Consider the following 20,530-nt stretch of genomic DNA (forward strand, 5'->3'; position numbering starts at 1 on the left):
CAAGGCCTCTGGTGACAGGTCCAGGCCTCTCCCTGCCCTCGCCCACACCGGGAACTGGGAGCACGGCTTTCTGTGCCAGTCCTGCTGTGCCACAGGCACTGGGGGCCGGCCTTTCCCCTCACCCCAACATTCCAAACCGGTCTGTCCAGCCGTCCACCCCAAGGAGAAAAAGCCTCCCGCCCCACCTCAGATGCCCCGAGAAAGCAAAGTCCACACGCGTACAACTAGAGGGAGGGAGGATTTATTCACAGTAGGGGAAGGACGAGATCAACAGACACGTGAAACGTGGTACCGGCGACAGCAGGGTGGGCACGTCTGCCACTCAGGCCTCCCCACCAGCCTGGGGGTGCTTCTGCCGCAGGTGTTTGTCCAGGGTGGCCCGCAGGCCGAAGGGCACGCGGCAGTGGGGGCACTCGAAGCGCGCACCATTGGGCCCCAGGCCGTGCATGCGGCGGTGGCGGTTGAGCTTGCTGCTCTGGGCGCAGGCGTAGGGGCAGAGCTCGCAGGCGTAGGGCCGCTCCCCGGTGTGTGAGCGCCGGTGCACCGTCAGGTTGCTGCTGTTGGTGAAATGCTTCCCACAGAACTCGCAGCTGCCCCCGGGCCCATGGCTCTTGCTCACTGGCTTTGGCGTCTTCTTGGGTGACATCTCTGGGCTCTGGGCAGAGTCGGTTTTCTCTTCCTTGCTGGCAACTCCCCAGTCATCCCCACCAGGGCCAGCCTGAGCTCCACCACCTGGAGCCCCAGGTTCCTGCACACCTGCCGTGTCCGCAGCTCCAGCCCCAGCCCCTTCTCCGCGGCTGCAAAGGAGGGCGCTGGCTGGGGCAGCGGCATGGACAGCTGGCTCCGGAGGGGCGGCTGAGGCCTGTTCCTGACTGGGGTTGTCCATGTAGGGGCTCTGAGGCTGCAGCTGCTGGTGGGTCTTCTTGTGGCGGTTGAGCTTGCTGCTCTGGGCGCAGGCGTAGGGACACTGGTCGCAGGCGTAGGGCCGCTCGCCCGTGTGTGAGCGCATGTGCACCTTGAGGTTGCTGAAGGAGCTGAGGGTCTTCGCGCACACGGGGCAGGTGGGGCTCCGCTTGGGGAGGCTGCTGGCCCGGGAGCTCTTGGCCTCCACTTCCGGCCCCAGCACTGCTGACATGGCTGCCGCCACCTCTGCCAGGCCCAGCAGTGGGGTCTCTGGGGCCTCAGGTTCTGTCTGGTAGATGGACAGTCCATGGTCCCACTGGGCGTGGCGCAGCAGTTTCCAGGCCCTGGTGAACTGCCGGCCGCAGCGGAGGCAGATCAAGGCCTTCATGTTCTCACGGTCTGCAGAGAGACGGAATGGGTTTTAGTGTGAGGGGTCAAGGGCATAGCAGTTGCAGGTCACAGCTGCCAGCCGGACACATTCTGCGGGCAAGGCTCTTGTTCCAGCACCCAGGAACAGTAGGAACACAGGGAAACTCCCTGTCCTCAGGAAGCTGGTGGTCGGGGAGGTGGATGGATGGACAAGAAGTGAGGGGAAAAAATCTGAAATGCGATGAGTATGTGAGGGTTCCTTCTATGTGTTTGAAAATCTTCAAGCCCTGGCAGATAGCTCAGTTAGTTAGTCATCCTGATACACCAAGGTTGCGAGTTCGATTTGCAGTCAGGGCACATACAAGAACCCACTAATGAATGAATACATATGTGGAACAAAAAATACATGTTTTTCTTCTCTAAAATCAATATATAAAAATTTTTTAACTTAAAAATATTTCTGCTTTCTGTAGACCCTCCAGGCACTATCAGTAAGATACTTCCCAGATCCACTTGTCTTTATTTTTCAAATGCTAGGCAGCCTTGGCTTTCGTAATGCAACACTAGGGTCAAGAGCATTGTCAGGGTTGCAGAGGATCTACCTGGCCTGACTTCAACCTGGCTCTCCTGCCTAGCTGTGCTACTGTAGGCAAAAAAAAAAAAAAAACAAACCCTCTCTGAACCTCAATTTCCACATTTGCTCGAATATGGGGATCCTTGGGGTCCTCTCCCTTTTAGGGTTATTGCAGCCTTGAATGGGGAACAGCTGAGAGTTTGTGTCCATGCAAGCTCTCACTAAACATTAGCTGAGCTGAGCCCACAATCCCCCAAGAATCTCAGTGTTTTGTTCCAATAATTCCATCACAGCCCTTCCCTGCTCCCACTCTGCAGCTAATTCAATCACAGCCCCTCCTCTCACCACACGACCCTCCCTGGGGCCCAGCCCTTTCGCAAAAATCCCGGGAACACAAATCATTGATTGGTTCGGATAAACCCCACAGCTGGCACTGACCAAAAGCTCACCATGAGTCTAGTACCATGTTAAGGGTTTAGTTCTGTCCTAAGAGAAGGAACCCAGGTGCCCAGGCAGGAGGAGGACCTGGCTCAAACCAGGGGCTTCCCAGCAAGCAGGGCTGGGACATTCCAGGAGGAGGGGGGGGAAACACTCCGCCTTCCAGCTGGCCTCAGGCCCCCACTCCCCCAGGCCACTGCCCTCCCTAGGGTCCCCCCTACTGCCACACTGGTCCAGCCACCTGGCCAGTTATTTCTAGCCAAGGGGAAGGAGAAGTGAAACCAGATTGGGGGGTGGGGGGGCTCGTGTGGCAAATCCCCAGACTGGTCTTCTGGGGCTGGCCACACCCTGCAGGCCGTCCTCCTTCTCTGCCCAGCCCCACCCCTACCCCCTCACCAGAACTAGTCCCAGCCCTAGGACAGGGCAGGCCCCGGCCACGCCTAGGCTACACCCGAAGGGGAGCAAGAAAGGGGAAGTAGTGCTCACTGACTGCCCTGCCTGTCCAGCTCAGCCCCTTTCCACTCCAGGAAGCCAGGCCCTTGAACCTGAGAGGGGGCTGCATCCCAGCTTTACTCACCTGAGTCCGGGCGAGGGCTGGGGTCTCTGTAGAGCTGACAGCCCAGCTTCTTGTGGTCCATGAAAGTAGTGATGGCCTTCAGCGGGAAGGTCTGCAGACACCGGCCGCAGGTCAACATATCTGGGTGTTTGTCGGTCCAGGGCTGGCGGTCTGCAGGGAGGAAGCGGGTTGGTGAACGTGGGGTGGGGCCAGAACAGGGCTGGGGGTTCCAAGGGAGCGAGGAAACCCGGAGGTCAAAAGGGGCCAGGACCAGGCCCGGAAAATATGGCAGGGGCAGGGGGCAGGAGGCGTGGAGCGGAGCCCGGTGGAGGAGGCCCCCCCCCCGCCTTCTAGAGTGAAAGGGGAGGAGAGTACAGGGGTCTCTTACCGTGAGGATTAGGTTTCACAGGAGTCCAGGACACACACTGGTTCCGCAAGACGAGGGCGTGGAGGGCACCGCCGGGGCGCACCCGGTCGGGGGAGTAGCGGGGCTCACCCTCGAACCGCCCCGGCGCAGGCACTTCCTTTGAGGAAGAGGGCCGCAGCCCCGGGGCCTGTAGCAGCCACGGATTCGACTCCGGATTCACGTCGATGACCAGGTCCCGCATCTCCGAGTCGCTGTCTGAGTTGGCGACGGGCGCAGGTTCTACTCGGCGGGGCGTGCGGCCGGCCTTACGGCGGGACATGAGGTCGCAGCCGCGTTATCTGGCAAGCTGGAGGGGAGGCAGGCGGAGGACGCGCGAGCCGTGTGCGCTCAGGTGAGTGGCTGAGGCGACTGGCCGCGAACTTTTTTACACGTGCTGGCCGGGCCGTGGCTCCGCCCACTGGGGCGGGGCCTGATGGGAGAAGATGGGGCTGCGGGCAGGGGCCCTGCTGGAAGCCAAACTCTATCAGGGTTGTGCCCGTGGCGTTTGGTTTAATAACCACACTTTAATGACACCGAATTTACACAGCCACGCACAGAAACAGCTATTTCAGATCCCGTTTCAGGGCTGGTGAAACTGAGGCACAGGATCCCTACAAACACCCCCCAGCGAGAAAATGGTAGGGGCCACGTTTCTAACTAGGCGCCTGACAGTAATCTGGACTCTTTCAGTAAACGCATAACAATAAAAATTCCCTGGGCAAACATTTATTGAGCACCTACTGTGCGCCAGGCCCTGTTCTGAACACTGGGAGTGTGCTACAGTGAACCAAACAGACAAAAATCCCTGGCCTCCCCCAGTTCACCGGTCTGGGGAGATGGTTTACAAGAGAACTATGTAAAATGCAGAGTGCCTTCCAGAGTGACAAGTGCCACGTGGAGCTGCATAAAGCTAGGAAGGGTTGTAAAGGGGCGGGGTGAGGCGGTGGCTCAATTTTCCCCCCACCGGGGAAAGGTAAGGTGGAGCTGAGACTTGAGGGAGGTGAGGGAGTCAGCCAGCCGTCGGTGTTCTAGAATAACAAGCAGTGGGGAGGAGGAGAGGGGGAAGGGGAGTGATTGAGTTCTGTGAGAAAATGGGGTCAGCTGCAAGAGGGTCTTTTGACCACTTGAAAGTCTTGGCTTTTGGAGAGGCAAGCCTGGGGAGGGATTTGAGCAGAAGAGGATTGTGATCAAGTACATCTACTGGGCTCCCACACCTGGAATAGCCAGGAAAGCCAAATAGGCCACCGTCTCACCTCCCTCCACTTGGGCCTCCGTGAACTTCCCTCAAAGCAGCTCTCTCAGATCACTGTTTGAAGTGGCATCAACACCCTGCCCCACCCTCCAACCCTTACAAGTTTTCTTTTCTTCCTGGCAACACCACAGCACAATACTGAACGGTTTCTTGACTGTCCTCTCCCTTCCCCCACCCCATACAAAACCCCCTGAGGTCAGGGTCCTAATCTGTCCACCCCCAGAGTCCCCCGACCGGCTCTGAGTGAATCTCCCATGCTAATCTCCTGGAGTGCTGCCCCTGGCCTCAGGGTTCCTCATATTGTTATTCAGGTCTCGGCTGCATTGTCCCCCGGAGAGCTGAGGACTGGCTTGACCACGGTATCTAAAGCAGCCCCACCCTGCTGGCTCTTTACAGTCCACGACCTCCATCTGTCCCCAGTTCCCTCCCCGGCCTCAACTTCCGCAGGTGTTACCTGAGCTTGTTTCTTCACTGCCACCTTCTGACCATCCAGTTAAAGAAGCTCACCAACCCAGTCACCCCTAATCTCACTCCCTTTATTCCTTTTGCATCACCCGTCATGCCCCGAAGGATCTGGTTGGTGTATTTGCTCACGCATACCCTAGTCTACCCTTCCCAGCTCCCTTAGATGTAGCTTCCAAGAGGGCAGAAGCCCAATCTGTCTTGTTCCCAAGCAGAACCCCTATTCCTTCATAGTTCAGTCAACAAACATGCATTGAGCTCCTGCAGTGGGTGTTCTTTCAAAACGTATGGGGCAGAGGGCCTAACTGTGCCAGCCATTCCGCCTTGGGGATCTAGAGGAAAGCAGAGACTCACAAAGTCCCTTCCTTTAGTGAAACCGTGTGCAAGAAGTGTTTTCTGTCTGAGCCTAGAGCCGCGAGGTTCCTCAGCACCTGGGGACAGCCGCTCTGTCTTTCCGGACTTCAGTTTCCTCCTTTGTGAAATGGGACTGCAGGACAAAACGGCTACCCACGCACGGTTCACCCCAGCTGCCGCTCTCCAAGACTTTTTCCTGGTGCCCGGCTGCCGCGAGCACGACCCCTAGGTTCTAAGCAGGGGAGGTGGGGTTGGGACTACAGGAGAAGGGTAGGAGTGTGCACGTGTAGGGGAGTGGGGGGAGGGGCAAAGACTAAGCTCTGCCTTTAACCCCTCTTTGGGCCTCGATTTCTTCTTCCTAAAATGGGCATCCTGGACGCCCCCACCTGGAAGATGGTGGATGAGATCTAAGCGCCCGACCGCGGCGCAGCGCTGGGCTGGGTAGGCTCGCAAGTCCGCCAGCCCGCAAACGACCACGTGGGGCGGCGCTGGTCGCGTCGGAACCCAAGCTGGGTGGCTCGCGGCCCCGCCCGGGCCCGTGCAGCCGGGGCGCCGGCGGAAGTGGGGGCGCCGGCACGCGGACCTGGGTGAGTTCGGGGTATTGCAGGTGGGTGTCGAACCTTCCCTCTTCGCGGCCCTGGCCCAGGACGCCCACCCGCGGGCAAAGCTGGAGTGGCGGGAAGAGGCATGTCCGCGGCCGCAGCGCTGGTCGCGGTGACATTCCGGACCCCGAACGCCTGCACCGCGACTCTGGTTGGAACGCCCGAGCCGGGACTTTCCCGCGCCGGGGTGAGGTGGGGAGCAGGGGGGCGTGGAAAGCAATAACGATGACGGTAACAGTCATAACGGCAGCCATCCCCAGACCCCCGCCTTTCCTGGGGTGGAATCCCTGGCCCGCCTGAGCTGGGAGGTAGGGAGGAATGGCCAGCCCTGGGTGGAGTAGGGAGTGGACGCCTGGGGGCCTGGAGGACGTATTTAGTGTAAGAAAAGGAGGGCGAGGGGTTCGAGGGGGAGGAACTGAAAGGAAACTGACCGGCCCAGGGGTGAAGGGAGGGGAAGGACTCTCGGAAGGCCCCATTGAACTAATATGCATACGGATGGGGCAGCCCTTGGGCTGTGGGTGCACACGTCACCACCTTGGTTAACTAGGTCCGAGGGCCTCTTCGTTAACGCGGTAACTCAGATGACTTCCTACCGTCGCAATTGAAGAGGTGTATGAACATTTGTCCGCATATCTGATCTATTCCCATTTTCTTCTAAGTGAAGCCCCACGGAGGGAGATCTGAGTCTCCTGCCCCTGCCATTGACGCAGTGATGGGGTCTTAAGTAGTGGGGGATGGGTTTGGACAGTGTTCCTGAAACCTTCCCGCAGGAAATCCTTGGCTTGGAGATCAAAAGGGTAAAGGACTCTAGGTTCTGTTAGCAGGGAGAGTGGATAATGCCTGTTTTTGCCTTGGGAACACCCTGTGTGGCCTTTCTCAAACCACTTTATTCTCAGGTCACACCTGGGCTCCAAACCTCTAAGGGCTCCCCTGTGCTGGCTGGAAAAAAAAATCAGCACTTCTGCAGGGGGCGGGGCTGTGACCCCGCTTTGTTGGTCAGACCCATCTGGGTTGGCTCCTTTTTCCTAGGAGACTCACTACCTTGTCCCCAGCAAATGATCTGACATCTCCCAGCTCCAGTTTCCTTTTCAGTAAAACGGGAATTCCATTAGCATGACCAAATCTGTTTGTTCCCCACCCCGCCCCAGCCCTGACCTTGGAGAGGACAGGGCCTTGCACTGGCCCACCCTGAATTTTGTTTTATCCAGGGATTTTATTTAAGTGGCCAAGCCCTTGGGCCACTTGCTTGATTTCCCATAAATCTTTTAAGTACTAATCCTGGAGACTAGGGTGTTCCCTAGGTCTGGGGCAAGCCCTGGGGGCTGATGACCCTCTACTAAGCATGGAGTCCAGTGGTCAGACACAGAAAACGTATACACCTCATTAATCCCATCTACTGTGGCAGCTGTCCAATAAGTTAGAAAAACTTGTATACAGCCAGCTAGTCCTGTTTTCTGTGGTCTTCCCAATCAGGCAAAAACCCAGGAGATTCTGCTTTTCCCCTTAATCCCTTAGCAAGAGCGCTCTCACCCTTCAAAACAAACCCGAGTCTGACCCCTTCTGCAGCCCCCACTGTTACCAACCCACCCCAGGCACCATCATCATGGGCCCGCTTCCACTGTGTCCCCCCATGTCCATTCTCTGTGCAGCAGGCAGAGGGATCAGGTCCTGTCCCTCCCCTGCTCAGACCTCCCATGGCTCACCCAGAGTAGCCATGTTCTCACCTGGGCCCAGAGTAGAGGCCCAAGTTCTCACCAGGGTCCTTAGGGCCCTGTCCGCTGCCCTCACCTCTTATTCTTGCTGACTGGAAGGCTCTCCCCCAGATATCCGCATCACTCCATTCCGTACTGCATTCCGGTCTGTGCTCACCGGTGGCCCTCCACCCCTTGGGCTCCCGAGGCCCTGGGGCTCCTTCATTCCAGCCCTGCCTCCTCTGGGTCCTCATTGTCTAGAGACAAGTCTGTGTCACCTGCCAGCCTGGAAGCCCTTGAAGGTGGGGCCGGGCTGTTCCAGTCCCAGCCTGGTCCCCAGCACCACCCTAGCACAGGCTGGGCACAGAGCAGGCACTCGGATTATGTGGACAGGGGAAGCTTTGCATTCCTTCAGTGAACATTTGCAGACCTCCCCTGTGCCCGGCCCTCAGTGGGGCTGCGGATGGAGGTGCGAAGTGATGGACATGCCTGTTTTCTCAAAGGCTACATTCTGTGGCATAGGAAAGCAAGTAAATACACTTTGTCAGAAGCTGATGGTGCTGTGAAAAGAAGTTAATGCGGAGTGAAAGGGCTGCTATTTTTCTCCATGTGAAGGTGGTGTTTGAACAGTGACCTGAGTGAAGTGAGGGAGGAAGGTGAACCCTTGTCTCTGGAAATACATGTATGTCTCCTGTCTGGGAGAGGGTTAGAGGCAGTAGGAACAGCATGTTCAAAGGCCCTGAGGTGGAAACCTGCATGGTATGTTCAAGGACCAACTGTGAGCAAAGGGTGAAGAGGGGAGAGATGCAGTCAGAGAGGTGATGGGTCCTTGTTGTAGTCTTTGTAAGAACATTAGCTTTTGCTTTGGGGGAGGCCAGAGCAGGGGAGGGATCTGAGCGGAGGAGGCATGTGATCAGACTTAGTTCTAAGAGGCTCTCAGACAGCTGTGTGAGGTGAAGGTGGAGGCAGGGAGCCCAGTGGAGGGGCGACTGTGGTAGTCCAGGTGAGGTGTGCTGGTGGTTGGAAGGAGGACGGAAGGGGCAGAGAGGGGGAGTGAGAAACTGCCAGATTTTGGATGCATTTTTGAAGGTGGGGCTGACCAGCTTTGCTGATGGATTGGATGTGGGTAGTGGAGAAAGTGCCCAGTTCAGAGGGAGACAGGATGTCCTTTGTCTGTGTGATCACCAGCCTCCCCCCAGTGACTCTCCCTTCTCCCAACACTCTAGGAGGTCTCTTTTTATGCTTCATTCGTAGAGGAGGAGCCAGACCAGTGAGGCCACTGGCGGAGTTGCAGTGACCTGCCCAGATCCCTGGGAGTGAATCTGGGGCTAAGATGCACTAGTCTCCCCGAATCCACACCCTTATCCTCCCTCCCAGGTGGAAACCCTGACCCTGACCCTGACCCTATCCTTGTGTGGCCCAGGAGCTTAGAGTGGGTTTTATTTTACATTTTTAAGTGGTTGGAATACTTTAAAAAATTTTTTTTTGTGGTGTGTGAAATTATATAAAATTCAAATTTCAGTGTCCCCAATAAGTAAGGTTTTATTGGAGCATCGCCATGTTCATTGTTTATGTTTTATTTCTGGCTTTCCTGCTTCTATGGCAGTGCTGACTAGTTGTGACAGAGACCCTACAGCCCACAAAGGCTAAATATTTACTGTTGGCCCTCTGCAGAGAAAATGACCGACTCCCGCTAGTAAGGAATAGAGTGGACCTCCAGTGGGACTCGGCAGCTAGTTCCACAAAGGGCTGGCTCGGGCAGAAGGGTCCGGGGAGCGGGTGACCGTGAGAATAGCAGACAGAGCTCAGACTCCTGAGGAAGAAGCTCACATTTCTCAAGAGACTTGGGAGCATTACAATACATCCCTTCCTTTTTAAAGTTAGAATTTTAAAATTTATTTGAATAGGTTATACAACGACATGGGAAGGAATTCAAAGGGCCCAAAAAGGCAGATAACTCGAAGTCTCCTGGCCCAGGAAGAGCCTGGGGGCGAGGGATGGAATGATGGGCACGCTGGGGCGTTACCTGCTTCCTGGACTCAGTCCAGCTGCCCTCTTTGAGGCCCTCTTAACTGACAGCCGGCCACAAGGGAATTGAGGAAGTTCCTCTGCAGCCGCACCAGTACAATCTTCTGCCCTTCCCATCTTCCCTGCTCTGGGACGCACAGAATCCTATGGCCTCGGAGCTCTCCTGTGCATCTCTCCCGTCCTCAGTGCGGCTGCACGACCATGTCAGACTCAGCAGCTATCTTCCCCCTTCCACCTGTTTGTCAGTGCCTCTCAGCTAGAGATATTTGCCTTCTTTTTTTGTCCCCCCCAGGGACATATGGCAATATATGGAGACTTTTTTAAAGATTTTATTTATTTATTTTTAGAGAGAGAAGGGAGGGAGGGAGAGAGAGAGAGAGAGAGAGAGAGAAAGAGAGAGAGAAAGAAAGAGAGAAACATCAATGTGCGGTTGCTGGGGGCCGTGGCCTGCAACCCAGGCATGTGGCCTGACTGGGAATTGAACCTGCGATGCTTTGGTTTGCAGCCCGTGCTCAATCCACTGAGCTACGCCAGCCAGGGCTCCTTTTATTTTTTTAATGGCCTTATCGCCGTGTAATTCTCATACCATGCTATTCACCAATGGAGACGGTTTTGGTTGTCGCAATTTGGGGTGCTACTGGCACCCGGTGGGTAGGGGCTAAGGATGCTGCTAAAATCCTACCCCTGCGCGCCGGCAGTTCCCCACAACATGGCAAAGAGCGGTGTGGCCCAGCATCACAGCTGAGCCGCAGAAATGGGGGAAGCCCACCAGGAAAAGGACAGTCTCTGTCACTTCCGGACTGTGAGTGAGGCGTGATATTTGCCCGTCACTTCAGTTGATCACTTTATTTCTACTTTTAAAATATTTTTATTGATTGAATTTGGAGGGAGAGAGAGAAATGGTGATTTGTGGCTCCACTAACTGAAAGCAGCCAGGGGTTTCTCTCCCTCCCTCTCGCCCTCTCTCTTTCATTGGAAGCCATTTCCCTTTTTAAAAGGTTTTAAAGAGTTTATTTATTTATTTTTAGAGAGGGAAGGGAGGGAGATATATATATAGAGAGAGAAACATCAATGTGCGGTTGCTGGGCATCATGGGCTGCAACCCAGGCATGTTACCCTGAGTGGGAATCAAACCTGCAACACTTTGGTTCACAGCCCGTGCTCAATCCACTGAGCTACGCCAGCCAGGGCTTCTTTTTAAAAGATTTTATTCATTCATTATTAGGGAGGGGAAGGGAGGGAGAAAGAGAGGGAGAGAAACATCAATGTGTGGTTGCCTCCCGTGCGCCCCCTACTGGGGACCTGGTCTGCAACTCAGGCATGTGCCCTGACTGGGAATTGAACCAGAGACCCTTTGGTTCACAGGCTGGCGCTCAATCCACTGAGCCAGGGCTTTCTTGCTTGCCTTTTTCTTTCTTTCTTTCTTTCTTTTTTTAAAAGTATTTCATTTGTATGCTGCTGTCAGTGTATATAAAGTAATTATTCCTGTGAAATAGGAATTCCTGAAGATTTAGAGAGGTAGATGTTAAGAACAAAAGCGGAAGTTTGTATAGTATGGCACATGTTACAGGGATAAGCTTTTTGTACAGGCTTCAAATTTAGCTCTCTCTGAATATTCATTGGTTCGTGAGAAGTGGTTTAGAATACCTTCAGACATTCATTTCACTGCAGAAATGAACAGACTTCCTGAGGTCCAAAGGGATTTGTTCTTGAAGATGCTCCAGTCACCAGGGGCGCATGTTGAGCACTTTGCAGACAGAATTGTTTCACATCTGCAGCTGTCTGGGAAACCTGCACCAGATTGAGCCCAGCCTCTGGCTGGGGCTGTTGAATCACTTTCTTTTTGCTTTCTTCCTTTTTTAAATAAAAGGGTTTTATTTACTTATTTTTAGAGAGTGGGGAAAGGAGGGAGAGAGGGAGAGAAACATGATGTCTAAGTGAAACAGTGACCTTGCCCCTCTCACACCCCCAGCTGGGGACCTGGCTCACAACCCAGGCACGAGCCCTGACTGGGAATTGAACTGGCGACCCTTCGGTTCACAGGCCAGCACTCATCTACTGCGCCACACCAGCCAGGGCCACTTTCTTCATAGCAGTGATGCTGGAGTCACAGCAGGTCGGTCTTTGGGGGGTTCCTTTATAGAGGAGGGGACTGTGCCACAGAGAGTGGTGCAGCTGCTGAACTGAGGGTCCTTCTCTTTTCCTCCTCCTGTCCCCAAAGCCAGCATTTCCCTATATGCAGGCAGCTTCATGGCCCAGATGCTCGCTGTGTTCCAGGAGAGGGCTAAACATTACACATTTGGTCTCCGGGACAACCTGGTCGGTCCTCTCATCAATCCCCTTTACAGGTGGGAAACCAAGGCACTGAACAGTTAAGCTTTTACCCCAGGTCACACCACATGTTAATAACAATTTTAAGTACCTAGCTTTTATGGAGAGCCTGATATGTATCAGGGCCCTTCCTGCAGGAGCCAGTTGAACCCTCATAACAAACAGAGGTGGCAATTGGTGCTATTTCTCCACACAATGGAAGAGGAAACTGTCTCTTGCTTGAGGTCACCCAGCCAACCAGGCCTGGGGGCTTAATCTCCAGTTCATTCATTGAACAGAGCCTACTCTGAGTGCCCCTCTGTATCCCGGGAGCGGAGGGTGCCTGGAGGGGGAGGGGTGGGGAGGGAGCCATCTGGCGGGGGAGAAGGACCATAAGCAGAACAGTAAAAACACAGTGTCATGTCTTGGAGGGGTCTGTGCTGCAGAGAACGAAGAAGCTGACCGAGGGGATGCAGAGGGATGAGGGGCAGGTGGAGCTTTAAGGCAAGGTGGTCAGGGAAAGGAGAAAAGAGATGGAGCAGAGGGACCCCCAGTGTCAGAGCCAGAGAAGGGATAGCAAGTGGGCTCAAGGACCAGCAAAGAGGCCAGAGCGTGACTTGGGTGGGGTGAGGAAGCTCGGGTGATGTCCCCAGAAGGGGTCCAGAGCATGGGGGCCTTGAGGGCGGTGATGAGAACTTTGATTTTGTCTTAAGCCACTGGAAGGCTTGAGCAGAGGAGGAACTGGATCTGACTCAGGTCCCTCTGGCTATGCGTGAGGACAGGGGTAGGGGTGTGACAGAGGAGGGGGGTAAGCCAGTGAGGAGTGGGCTTCAGTAGGCCAGGCAGGAAGTGATGCTGGCCGGATCGGGTGGTGGATGTATGTGTATCACCACAGATCCAATGAGGAAGCCCCCCAGCTTTTACCTTCTATGACCTTGATATTTTTGAAGAATCCAAGATGGCTAATTTTTTATTAGCCATCTTGGCTAATATTATGAGGTCAACCGGCAAGGACTCAAATCTACCTCCCAGGCTTATTATTATTATTATTGCTATTTTTGTAGAATGTTTCTCAATTTGATTACCTTAATTAGACACAGTTGTCCCATATGATTAGACTCAAGCACCTGTGTGGAATCCACACACCTGTGCCCTGGCCTTTTTAGTGTCACATCAGGAGGCACCTGGGGTCTGTCTGCCCCACCACTGCCCACATTAGCTTTGGTGCCCAAGTGAAGGCATCTGCTGGTTTCTCCACCATAAAGTCACGCTTTACAGTGGGTACCTTGGGAGGAGGCACTTAAGACTCTGCAGATGTCCTGGCCTCCATCAGACATGTCTCTGTGAGTTTTAGCATCTGTTGATGATTTCACTGCCATTCTAGGGAACTTTCCTTCTCCTTTCTTTATTTATAATTAGCATGGACTCATGGATTTCTATTCAGTGGGTTATAATCTGTAATGGTCATATTTAAATGTTCAGATCATTCCAGATTTGGCCAGAGGGAGTCCTGTGATAGGGAATTTATTTGGAAGACAGAGTTTCCTGATGGATTGGATGGACCACGTGTGAGAGAGGAGAGGAGGCAGGGGTTGGTTCTTCCAGTACACATTCATGGCCAGGAATAAAGCTGCGAGAAGGAAAGCAGGCAAAAGTCCCTGCTCCCCTGGGCTTCATGGGTGTTGGGGCCAGTTCCTGGGAAGCGGGGACTGGTAGAGGGATGGTGCAGATTTTAGGAAGGGGAATCAGGAGGTTGGCTTTGGGTAGGATGAGTTGAGATGCCGTAGACAAGCTTCTGCACCCAGCCCCCCTCTTCCTGTCATCCGCCTCCCCTTGTAATGGCTCCTTGCTCTTCTTCACTCCACAGCCTGGACAATGCAGACTCCACTGACCAGTCCTGTGCCTGTAATCCGGCTCCCCCGGGGCCCTGATGGCCTGAGCCGAGGCTTTGCCCCTGATGGACGTAGGGCCCTCCTGAAGCCAGAGGTTTCTGAAACCCCGGAGTCCCTCATAGTTCACGAATCTCGGGAATCCCAGGAGCAGCAGGCCCGAGCCATACTCCGGGAGCGCTACCTCCGCAGCTTGCTGGCCATGGTGGGCCGCCAGGTCAGCTTCACCTTGCATGAGGGTGTACACGTGACTGCCCAGTTTGGAGCCACTGACCTGGACGTGGCCAACTTCTACGTGTCGCAGCTGCAGACTCCGATAGGTGTGCAGGCGGAGGCACTGCTCCGGTGCAGTGACATTATTGCTTACAACTTCAAGCTATAAAGACATTACCGTGGTCACCTTCTGCCTTAGGCCTAGCCACAGATTCCCAGGCCTCCGACTGTTCTGGACCTCTGGCCCCATCGAGTTTGGAATTCCCTTGGAATTTTGAGCCAATCTCCAAGCAACTTTGGCTTTTTTGGATCTCCAGGGTCTAGTCAGTAAAATTCTGCAACCCCAGGAGTTCTATGTCCCGTGGAAAGGAATGCTCGACCTCACAGAACTCTGAACTCTACAGAAATGTGGGCCTTTGGCCAGTTCCTAAAGACTGGGGGTGGGCTGGGCTGGGGGAGGGGCAGTGGGAATAAAGGAAGGTAAATTGCAAAGTGGGAAATTTTTTATTATAGAAGTTGCAGCCCTGGCCAGGGCGCTCGGTTGGTTAGCGTATCATCCAGATACACCAAGGTTGTGGGTCTGGTTCTGGGTTGGGTGGCTGAAAGAAACCACCAATGAAATACATGAATACATGGAACAACAAGTGGGTGTTTCTGTCTCTAAAAAATCAATAAGTAAAAAAAAATGTTTAAGTGTTGCACAAGCTCAGTCACCCAGAAGAAACTCCAATACTCACCTCCTTCCAAAGAACCAGTGATTATTCCAGGAAAATCCACCTCCTGCTTTCTTTCTTTCTTTCTTTCTTTCTTTCTTTCTTTCTTTCTTTCTTTCTTTCTTTCTTTCCTTCCTTCTTTCCTTCCTTCTTTCCTTCCTTCTTTCCTTCCTTCTTTCCTTCTTTCCTTCTTTCTTTTTCTTTCCTTCTTTCTTTTTCTTTCCTTCTTTCTTTCTTTCCTTCTTTCTTTCTTTCCTTCCTTCTTTCCTTCCTTCCTTCCTTCCTTCCTTCCTTCCTTCCTTCCTTCCTTCCTTCCTTCCTTCCTTCCTTTCCTTCTTTCTTTCTTTCTTTCTTTCTTTCTTTCTTTCTTTCTTTCTTTCTTTCTTTCTTTCTTTCTTTCTTTCTTTCTTTCTTTCTTTCTTTCTTTCTTTCTTTCTTTCTTTCTTTCCTTCCTTCTTTCCTTCCTTCTTTCCTTCCTTCTTTCCTTCCTTCTTTCCTTCCTTCTTTTCCTTCTTTCCTTCTTTCTTTTTCTTTCCTTCTTTTCTTTCTTTCTTTCCTTCTTTCTTTCTTTCCTTCCTTCCTTTCCTTCCTTCCTTCCTTCCTTCCTTCCTTCCTTCCTTCCTTCCTTCCTTCCTTCCTTCCTTCCTTCCTTCCTTCTTTCTTCTTTCTTTCTTCTTTCTTTCTTCTTTCTTCTTTCTTTCTTTCTTTCTTCTTTCTTTCTTTCTTTCTTTCTTTTCTTTCTTTCTTTCTTTCTTTCTTTCTTTCTTTCTTTCTTTCTTTCTTTCTTTCTTTCTTTTTGGTTTTTGAAGTGTACCCTACACGGATGAAGCCAGATTTAGGGGGTGGGAGAGTAACTGTTCAAGCACGGAATCCCGTGGAGTTGGGCCAAGCGGGAGGGGGAGGACACATCAATTGGTTGGGCGGAACTTGGATAGAGGTGCGGGGTTCCGATTGCCCCTAGTCTCGGAGAACGTCTGGAGTGATCTGGATGCCAGGCTTGGATGATTTGGACGAGGTTTTTTTATTGGGTGGGCAGGAATGTACCAAGCAAGGGATGCGCATCGCTCTGGGTTACCTGGCGGCGCGCTCCCGCCCGGGTGGGGCGGACCACGAAGCACCACAGATTCGCTTACTCCCACGCCCTGTGGGCACCACTGAGAAAAAGCTGACGATTAGGGGTTAGGGTGAAGCTTCCCCTCTTCGTTTCGCTCCATCTGTGTGCCATGGCCGCCGATATCACTTGATTCACTTAGCCCTGTCACTAGTAGTCTTTCTTCAGATTCGCTTTAAAGAGCAGTTTCTTCTCTCTTTGTAATTCCATCAAATTCGGAATTTAAGTGAAGATTCTGTTGAATATGCATGAGAGTCGCTTCGTACGTCTTTAGTCACGAAAGTACAGCAGCCGAAAACCGATGATGTCGGAGACAAGTGGAGTCTCAACTTCTAAACGTTGGTTCACAACGCCACCTCAGGGGAGTCCTTGGCCTAGCTCTAGAGTTGCCTTGGCAACGACGCCGCTCGCTCCTCCCCTCAAGCAGACTTTTGGTTTTAGCCCCGCCTTCCCTTCCAACCCCGAGTTGCTGGATGGGCTGGCGAAAGTGCGGAGGCGAATATTAAGTGATAGAATTGAGCCGGGGGGCGTGGCTTGAGTTCGTGCTGGTTTGCTCCGGGCTTAGTGATCTATCGGCGCCGTTGCTCGGTATTTTGGTTGACAGATTCAACCCCTGCTTTTGGAATTTTTTCGCACACCTCATCCCCTTTTTAAATGAAGGCTATGATACTCCTCATGGGCTCATTTATTTTAGTTTATACATTTAAGTTGTATCTTGTACAATGCCATCCAAATAATTATTGATAAAGCTGCAGTCTGCAAAGGGAAGGCCAGGGGCTAGCACGGGGACGTAAGGTTGGTGAGGATCCCTCCGTCACCATCCATCATTTGTACTCATTCAACGCAAGTCCTATTACTTTTCAAGTACTCCACCCCTTTACGTCTCTCCTTATCGGTTGCCTTAGCCTGGTCAAGCAGATGTTTTTCATTTCTATCAACTCCACTCTTGCAGTGCGTGAGATCGTGACGAATGTGTGTGAGCCTGAACCACAGTTATCCGGATGGAGGCGGGAAGGCGGGGGGGGCGGGGAAGGGGAAGGGGAACGGCTCAGGTTCGCGCTTGCGCGCTGCTCTGGGAGACGGCGTCTATCTCGCCCCGCCCCTCCTGCTCTGCAGTTCCGGCTCTGCGGATTCAGTGCTCATGTTTCTTTTTCCCTTGGCTCTTGCTGCCTTTTGTTACCCCCCTACAGTGACCCTGGAGGTAGCTCTACCAGCAGACAGCTTAATTTGATTTTCTGCTTTTCTTAGTACGCGGTGGGACCATCGGCCTTTAACGAAAGTGCGGCTGCGAACGAGCGGGCGGGCGCGGGGCTCGGGGGAGGCGCGCTCCGGCTCACCGAGGCGACGATTACGACGACCAGGCAAGTGGACGGAGGCATCTCCTGAAAAAGCGGCGGATCCCATGCCCCGGGACGGCGGGCGGGCCCGGAGAGACAAGTCCGGGACCCGGGGCATGTCCCCGGGGCCCCCGTGAGGAGGCGGCGGCGGCGGCGGCGATGGAGATCCCGCCGCAGGAGGCGCCGCCCGGGCAGGGCGCGGACGGCGATGCCGAGGAGGCCCCCGCCGAGGCCCAGGCTCCCACTCCCGCATCGCCCCCGGCCGACGGGCGCCTCAAGGCTGCGGCCAAGCGCGTCACGTTCCCCTCGGACGAGGATATCGTGTCTGGAGCAGTGGAGCCCAAAGACCCTTGGAGACACGGTAGCTACAGCCTGGGAGCGGAGGCGGGCTCGTGGGGTTCTAGGGAGTCAGTGCAACGCCCAGCACGGAGGTGGTGCTCAATAAGTTGCACCTAATGATGATTTAAGGAGACAGTCACCAGGGAAGGGGGTGGCTGTTGGGTTGGGAAGGTGAAAAGTAGCTGGTTTATGTCCCTCCCCCCCGCCTCAGGGGACCCTGAATATGTTCGGTGTAGGAATTAATAAGATGAGCAATTTAAAAGTTTGGTGGCTTGGGAGACTTGGGAGGACATTAGTCTTTGAATTCATAGTTCCCCCCGGAGAAGGACAGAGAGTGTTGTTGGGGGAGGAAGAATGGGTCAACGCTGGCGCTTGAAAGGGCAGCTGGAGGAGTTTTACGAGCCCATGGCGATGGAAAGACGTTAAGTTCCGGCCTATGAGCCTCTGGACCAGGGGGTGGCTAAAGGGAGAAAGAGGAATCAATCGGGACTGTGGCTGTAGAGGGGTCATAAGCCCTGGAGTTGGGAAAGGGAGTCAAGGTAAAGTCCCAGAAAAGAGCGGCGGTGGTGGTCCCTTTGGGGATGGGTAAGATAGCCAGAGGAGCTGACAGATCTTGGCATTAAGACCAAAAGTCACTGCATGCTTCTGACTCCCCCAGGAAGTATTGTCAGTCGTTCAGGAGCAGAGGGACTTTTGGGGGCCTGGTTATAGAAGGGTCTGTTTTCTCCCCTTGAGAAAGAGTTGGGGAATTGGAGTTGCACGCTCAGTAGAAGAAATGTGGTGGCTTTAGGTGTTGGGAAAGGAAGCGAATCTGTGGATTACTGGAGGAGGAGGAAGGTCAGGTCAGTGTTGGAACCGAAAGAGCAGCGTCTGGAGGAGCATGTTACCCACGGGGCTGGGAAGGTGGAAAGTCGCTCCCGTGCTGCATGGCAGCGTTGAGTCCATTTCTGTGCTGGAGAAGTCTGTCAGTCTTGCTGGGGTGGAGAGGATTTGCAGGGTGGCCCTGGCTCTACAGAAGTTGGTCTGGTGGCCCTGTGGGGAGAGGAGAAGCTGTTGCTCATCTGTGCGCCGCTGTGGAGGAGTTGGTGGCTGTGACGTGAGAGTGAGGAAAATGGTAACTGGAAGCTGAACACACAGGGAGCCCACGGTAAGTGCCAATTTGGCTCGTTACTGCTAAAGAGACAGGGGGTAATTTAAGACCTTTGGCATTGGGAGCCGGCCAAGTTCTTGGTCTCCAGGCCCCATGGACAGGTGGTCACTTTTGGGTGGGAGGGCTTGGGGGGCTGAGGCAGGGAGGAGGCAGAATGGGCTGGGGCTGTCGCATGGAATTCAGTCCCCGGAGTTCAGGGCAGGAAGGGAGAAAGGCTTGACCGGTGAGCAGGGTGGGGAAGAGCAGAGGCTCCGGTTCAAATCCTGCCTTCTGTGCACCCACTTCATGACCTCGGGCTGGGAAACGGACTCCTCTGAGCCTCAGTTTCCCTATCTGTAGAGGGGGTGATAATACCCATGCCAGGGGTATTAAGAGAGGACTGAGAATGTATGTGAAAAGTGATTGGCCTGGGTGAGCCTTCTTGAAGTTGCAGTTATTATTGGTCATTTCTGGGGTGATGTTAGGCAATGTTGGTCATTGTAGGGGCCACTCCAGAGGAGTTGGTTCACGGGGTTGGGCCCTGGATGTGTCTGCTTCACAAGCCTCCAGGAGGGGAGCGGAGATGGGAGTCCATTAGAAGCCTGGGGCAGGGGAAGGGGAGGTGGTCAGTTTGTGGGCGGGAGGGTCCCAGGGGGTGGCTGGACAGTTTGGCATGGGGTGGGGTAAAGTTTCCAGTCTGCAGGTTTTCAGTACAGGGGTGGCTGCATGTGCCCAGCCGTCTGGCTTTGGGTGAGCCGTTTGTCTTCTCCGAGCCTCCTCTCTCTCTCTCTCTCTCTCTCTCTCTCTCTCTCTCTCTCTCTCTCTCTCTGCAAATGGTGCCAGCCTCTGCTGTGAGGTAGTTGGGAGGACGAAATAGGATAGGGCTTGCAAATTCCTGCTGCACAAACAGCAGCTGCTGTTGTCCGGGCAGAGCCCTTTCTGTGCGAGTGTTTGTGTTTTTTGTTTGTTTTTCGTGGGCAGTCTTAGAGGAGCAGAGAAGGAGTTTGAGGGGAGGGAAGAGGGTCAGTGGGTGTCCAGTTGGGAGGATTTGGAGGATGGTTGCTGATTGGTCCATGCTGGGTAAGGGGTGGAGGTGATGATCTAGTTTAGGGGAGTCTCATTCTCTGGAGCTTGGGAGAGGGCCTGTGGGGCCTGGGTAGGACTCGCACTCTGGACACTCGGGGGGTCTCAGGTGGGGAGGTGAGGACATGGAGAGATGAGGCAGCTTGTGGGCTGAGGAGTTGGGCCCCCTCAGCTGGGGAGCGCAGTTGAGGGGTCGGCCTGGCAGTGAAGGAGTTGGGTGATCCGGGGCCCTGGCAGGGGCAGGGTCATTGATGAAGTGGGTGAGTTTGGCTAGTTGGGTTTGCGGGACAGGAAGTTGGAGGGCCTGTCAGAGCTAAGGAGCAGGGCGCCAGCTTCAGTGCCTGGGGAGGACAGTGACATGTGCTCTGGCCTGGTGGAGTGGAGGGGTGCCAGGATACAGGGGAGGAAAGTTGGGCCAAGGGCCACCTAGTCGAGAGGCCAGAGGTCTTGGCTGGGGACTGCTGGGAAGAGTTGGCTGGTCTTGGAGGCAGGGGTGGGAGGTTTCTTGGAGTCTGTCTGTGAGCCGTGGGGAGCACGGGGGCATCGTGTGAGCGGTGGACCCAGCGGGAAGGGCCGTTCCGCAGGGTGTGGGGCCTGCCGGTGTGACACGGTGCCCAGGCCCAGGCCGAGGAAGGAGTTGGTGGGTCTGCAGTGAGAGGTCCCCCAGAAGCTGTTCTCCCGTCACGGGGATGGAGAGGTGGTCTGGGCCCCGGGTGCAGGAGCATCCCTGGGCTGGGAGAAGGCAGCCCTGGAGGAAGCAGTGCCCCAGCA

General features: G+C 54.4%; 3 protein-coding genes across 15 annotated transcripts in view; 2 read left to right on the top strand and 1 right to left on the bottom strand.

The window, feature by feature from the left end:
• Positions 1–225: 225 nt before the first annotated feature.
• ZNF296 (zinc finger protein 296) lies at positions 226–3,526 on the bottom strand. The gene is made up of 3 exons (XM_045845202.1): positions 3,229–3,526; positions 2,862–3,011; positions 226–1,302 (listed from the first exon to the last, which is right to left on the bottom strand). The coding sequence occupies exons 1-3, from the start codon at positions 3,524–3,526 to the stop codon at positions 323–325; spliced, it is 1,428 nt and encodes a 475-aa protein (XP_045701158.1). The 3' UTR covers positions 226–322.
• Positions 3,463–14,691, top strand: GEMIN7 (gem nuclear organelle associated protein 7). 10 transcript variants are annotated; one of them, XM_045845242.1, is made up of 4 exons: positions 5,928–6,108; positions 11,608–11,751; positions 11,857–11,983; positions 13,813–14,691. In XM_045845242.1, exons 2-4 carry the CDS (start codon positions 11,734–11,736, stop codon positions 14,214–14,216), a joined length of 549 nt encoding a protein of 182 aa, XP_045701198.1. In that variant the 5' UTR covers positions 5,928–6,108; positions 11,608–11,733; the 3' UTR covers positions 14,217–14,691. The 10 variants fall into 10 exon arrangements, with proteins under 10 accessions (XP_045701204.1, XP_045701205.1, XP_045701201.1 ...); XM_045845249.1 differs by lacking the exons at positions 5,928–6,108; positions 11,857–11,983 and adding an exon at positions 5,730–5,921 and having other exon boundaries at positions 11,679–11,751; XM_045845252.1 differs by lacking the exons at positions 5,928–6,108; positions 11,857–11,983 and adding an exon at positions 5,794–5,901.
• A 2,296-nt stretch (positions 14,692–16,987) lies between these two features.
• PPP1R37 (protein phosphatase 1 regulatory subunit 37) overlaps positions 16,988–20,530 on the top strand; it is a 36,826-nt gene continuing 33,283 nt past the window's right edge. The window contains exon 1 of one of the 4 annotated variants that reach the window (XM_045845132.1): positions 16,988–17,569. In XM_045845132.1, the coding sequence (XP_045701088.1) occupies positions 17,368–17,569 (202 nt within the window). In that variant the 5' untranslated portion in view covers positions 16,988–17,367. The remainder of the gene's footprint in view (positions 17,570–20,530) is intronic. The other 3 variants (XM_045845133.1, XM_045845134.1, XM_045845136.1) reach the window with 3 other exon arrangements.

Source organism: Phyllostomus hastatus, unplaced genomic scaffold (assembly GCF_019186645.2).
Source record: "Phyllostomus hastatus isolate PE091 unplaced genomic scaffold, TTU_PhHast_1.1 phas_contig_468, whole genome shotgun sequence".
NCBI lineage: Eukaryota > Metazoa > Chordata > Mammalia > Chiroptera > Phyllostomidae > Phyllostomus > Phyllostomus hastatus.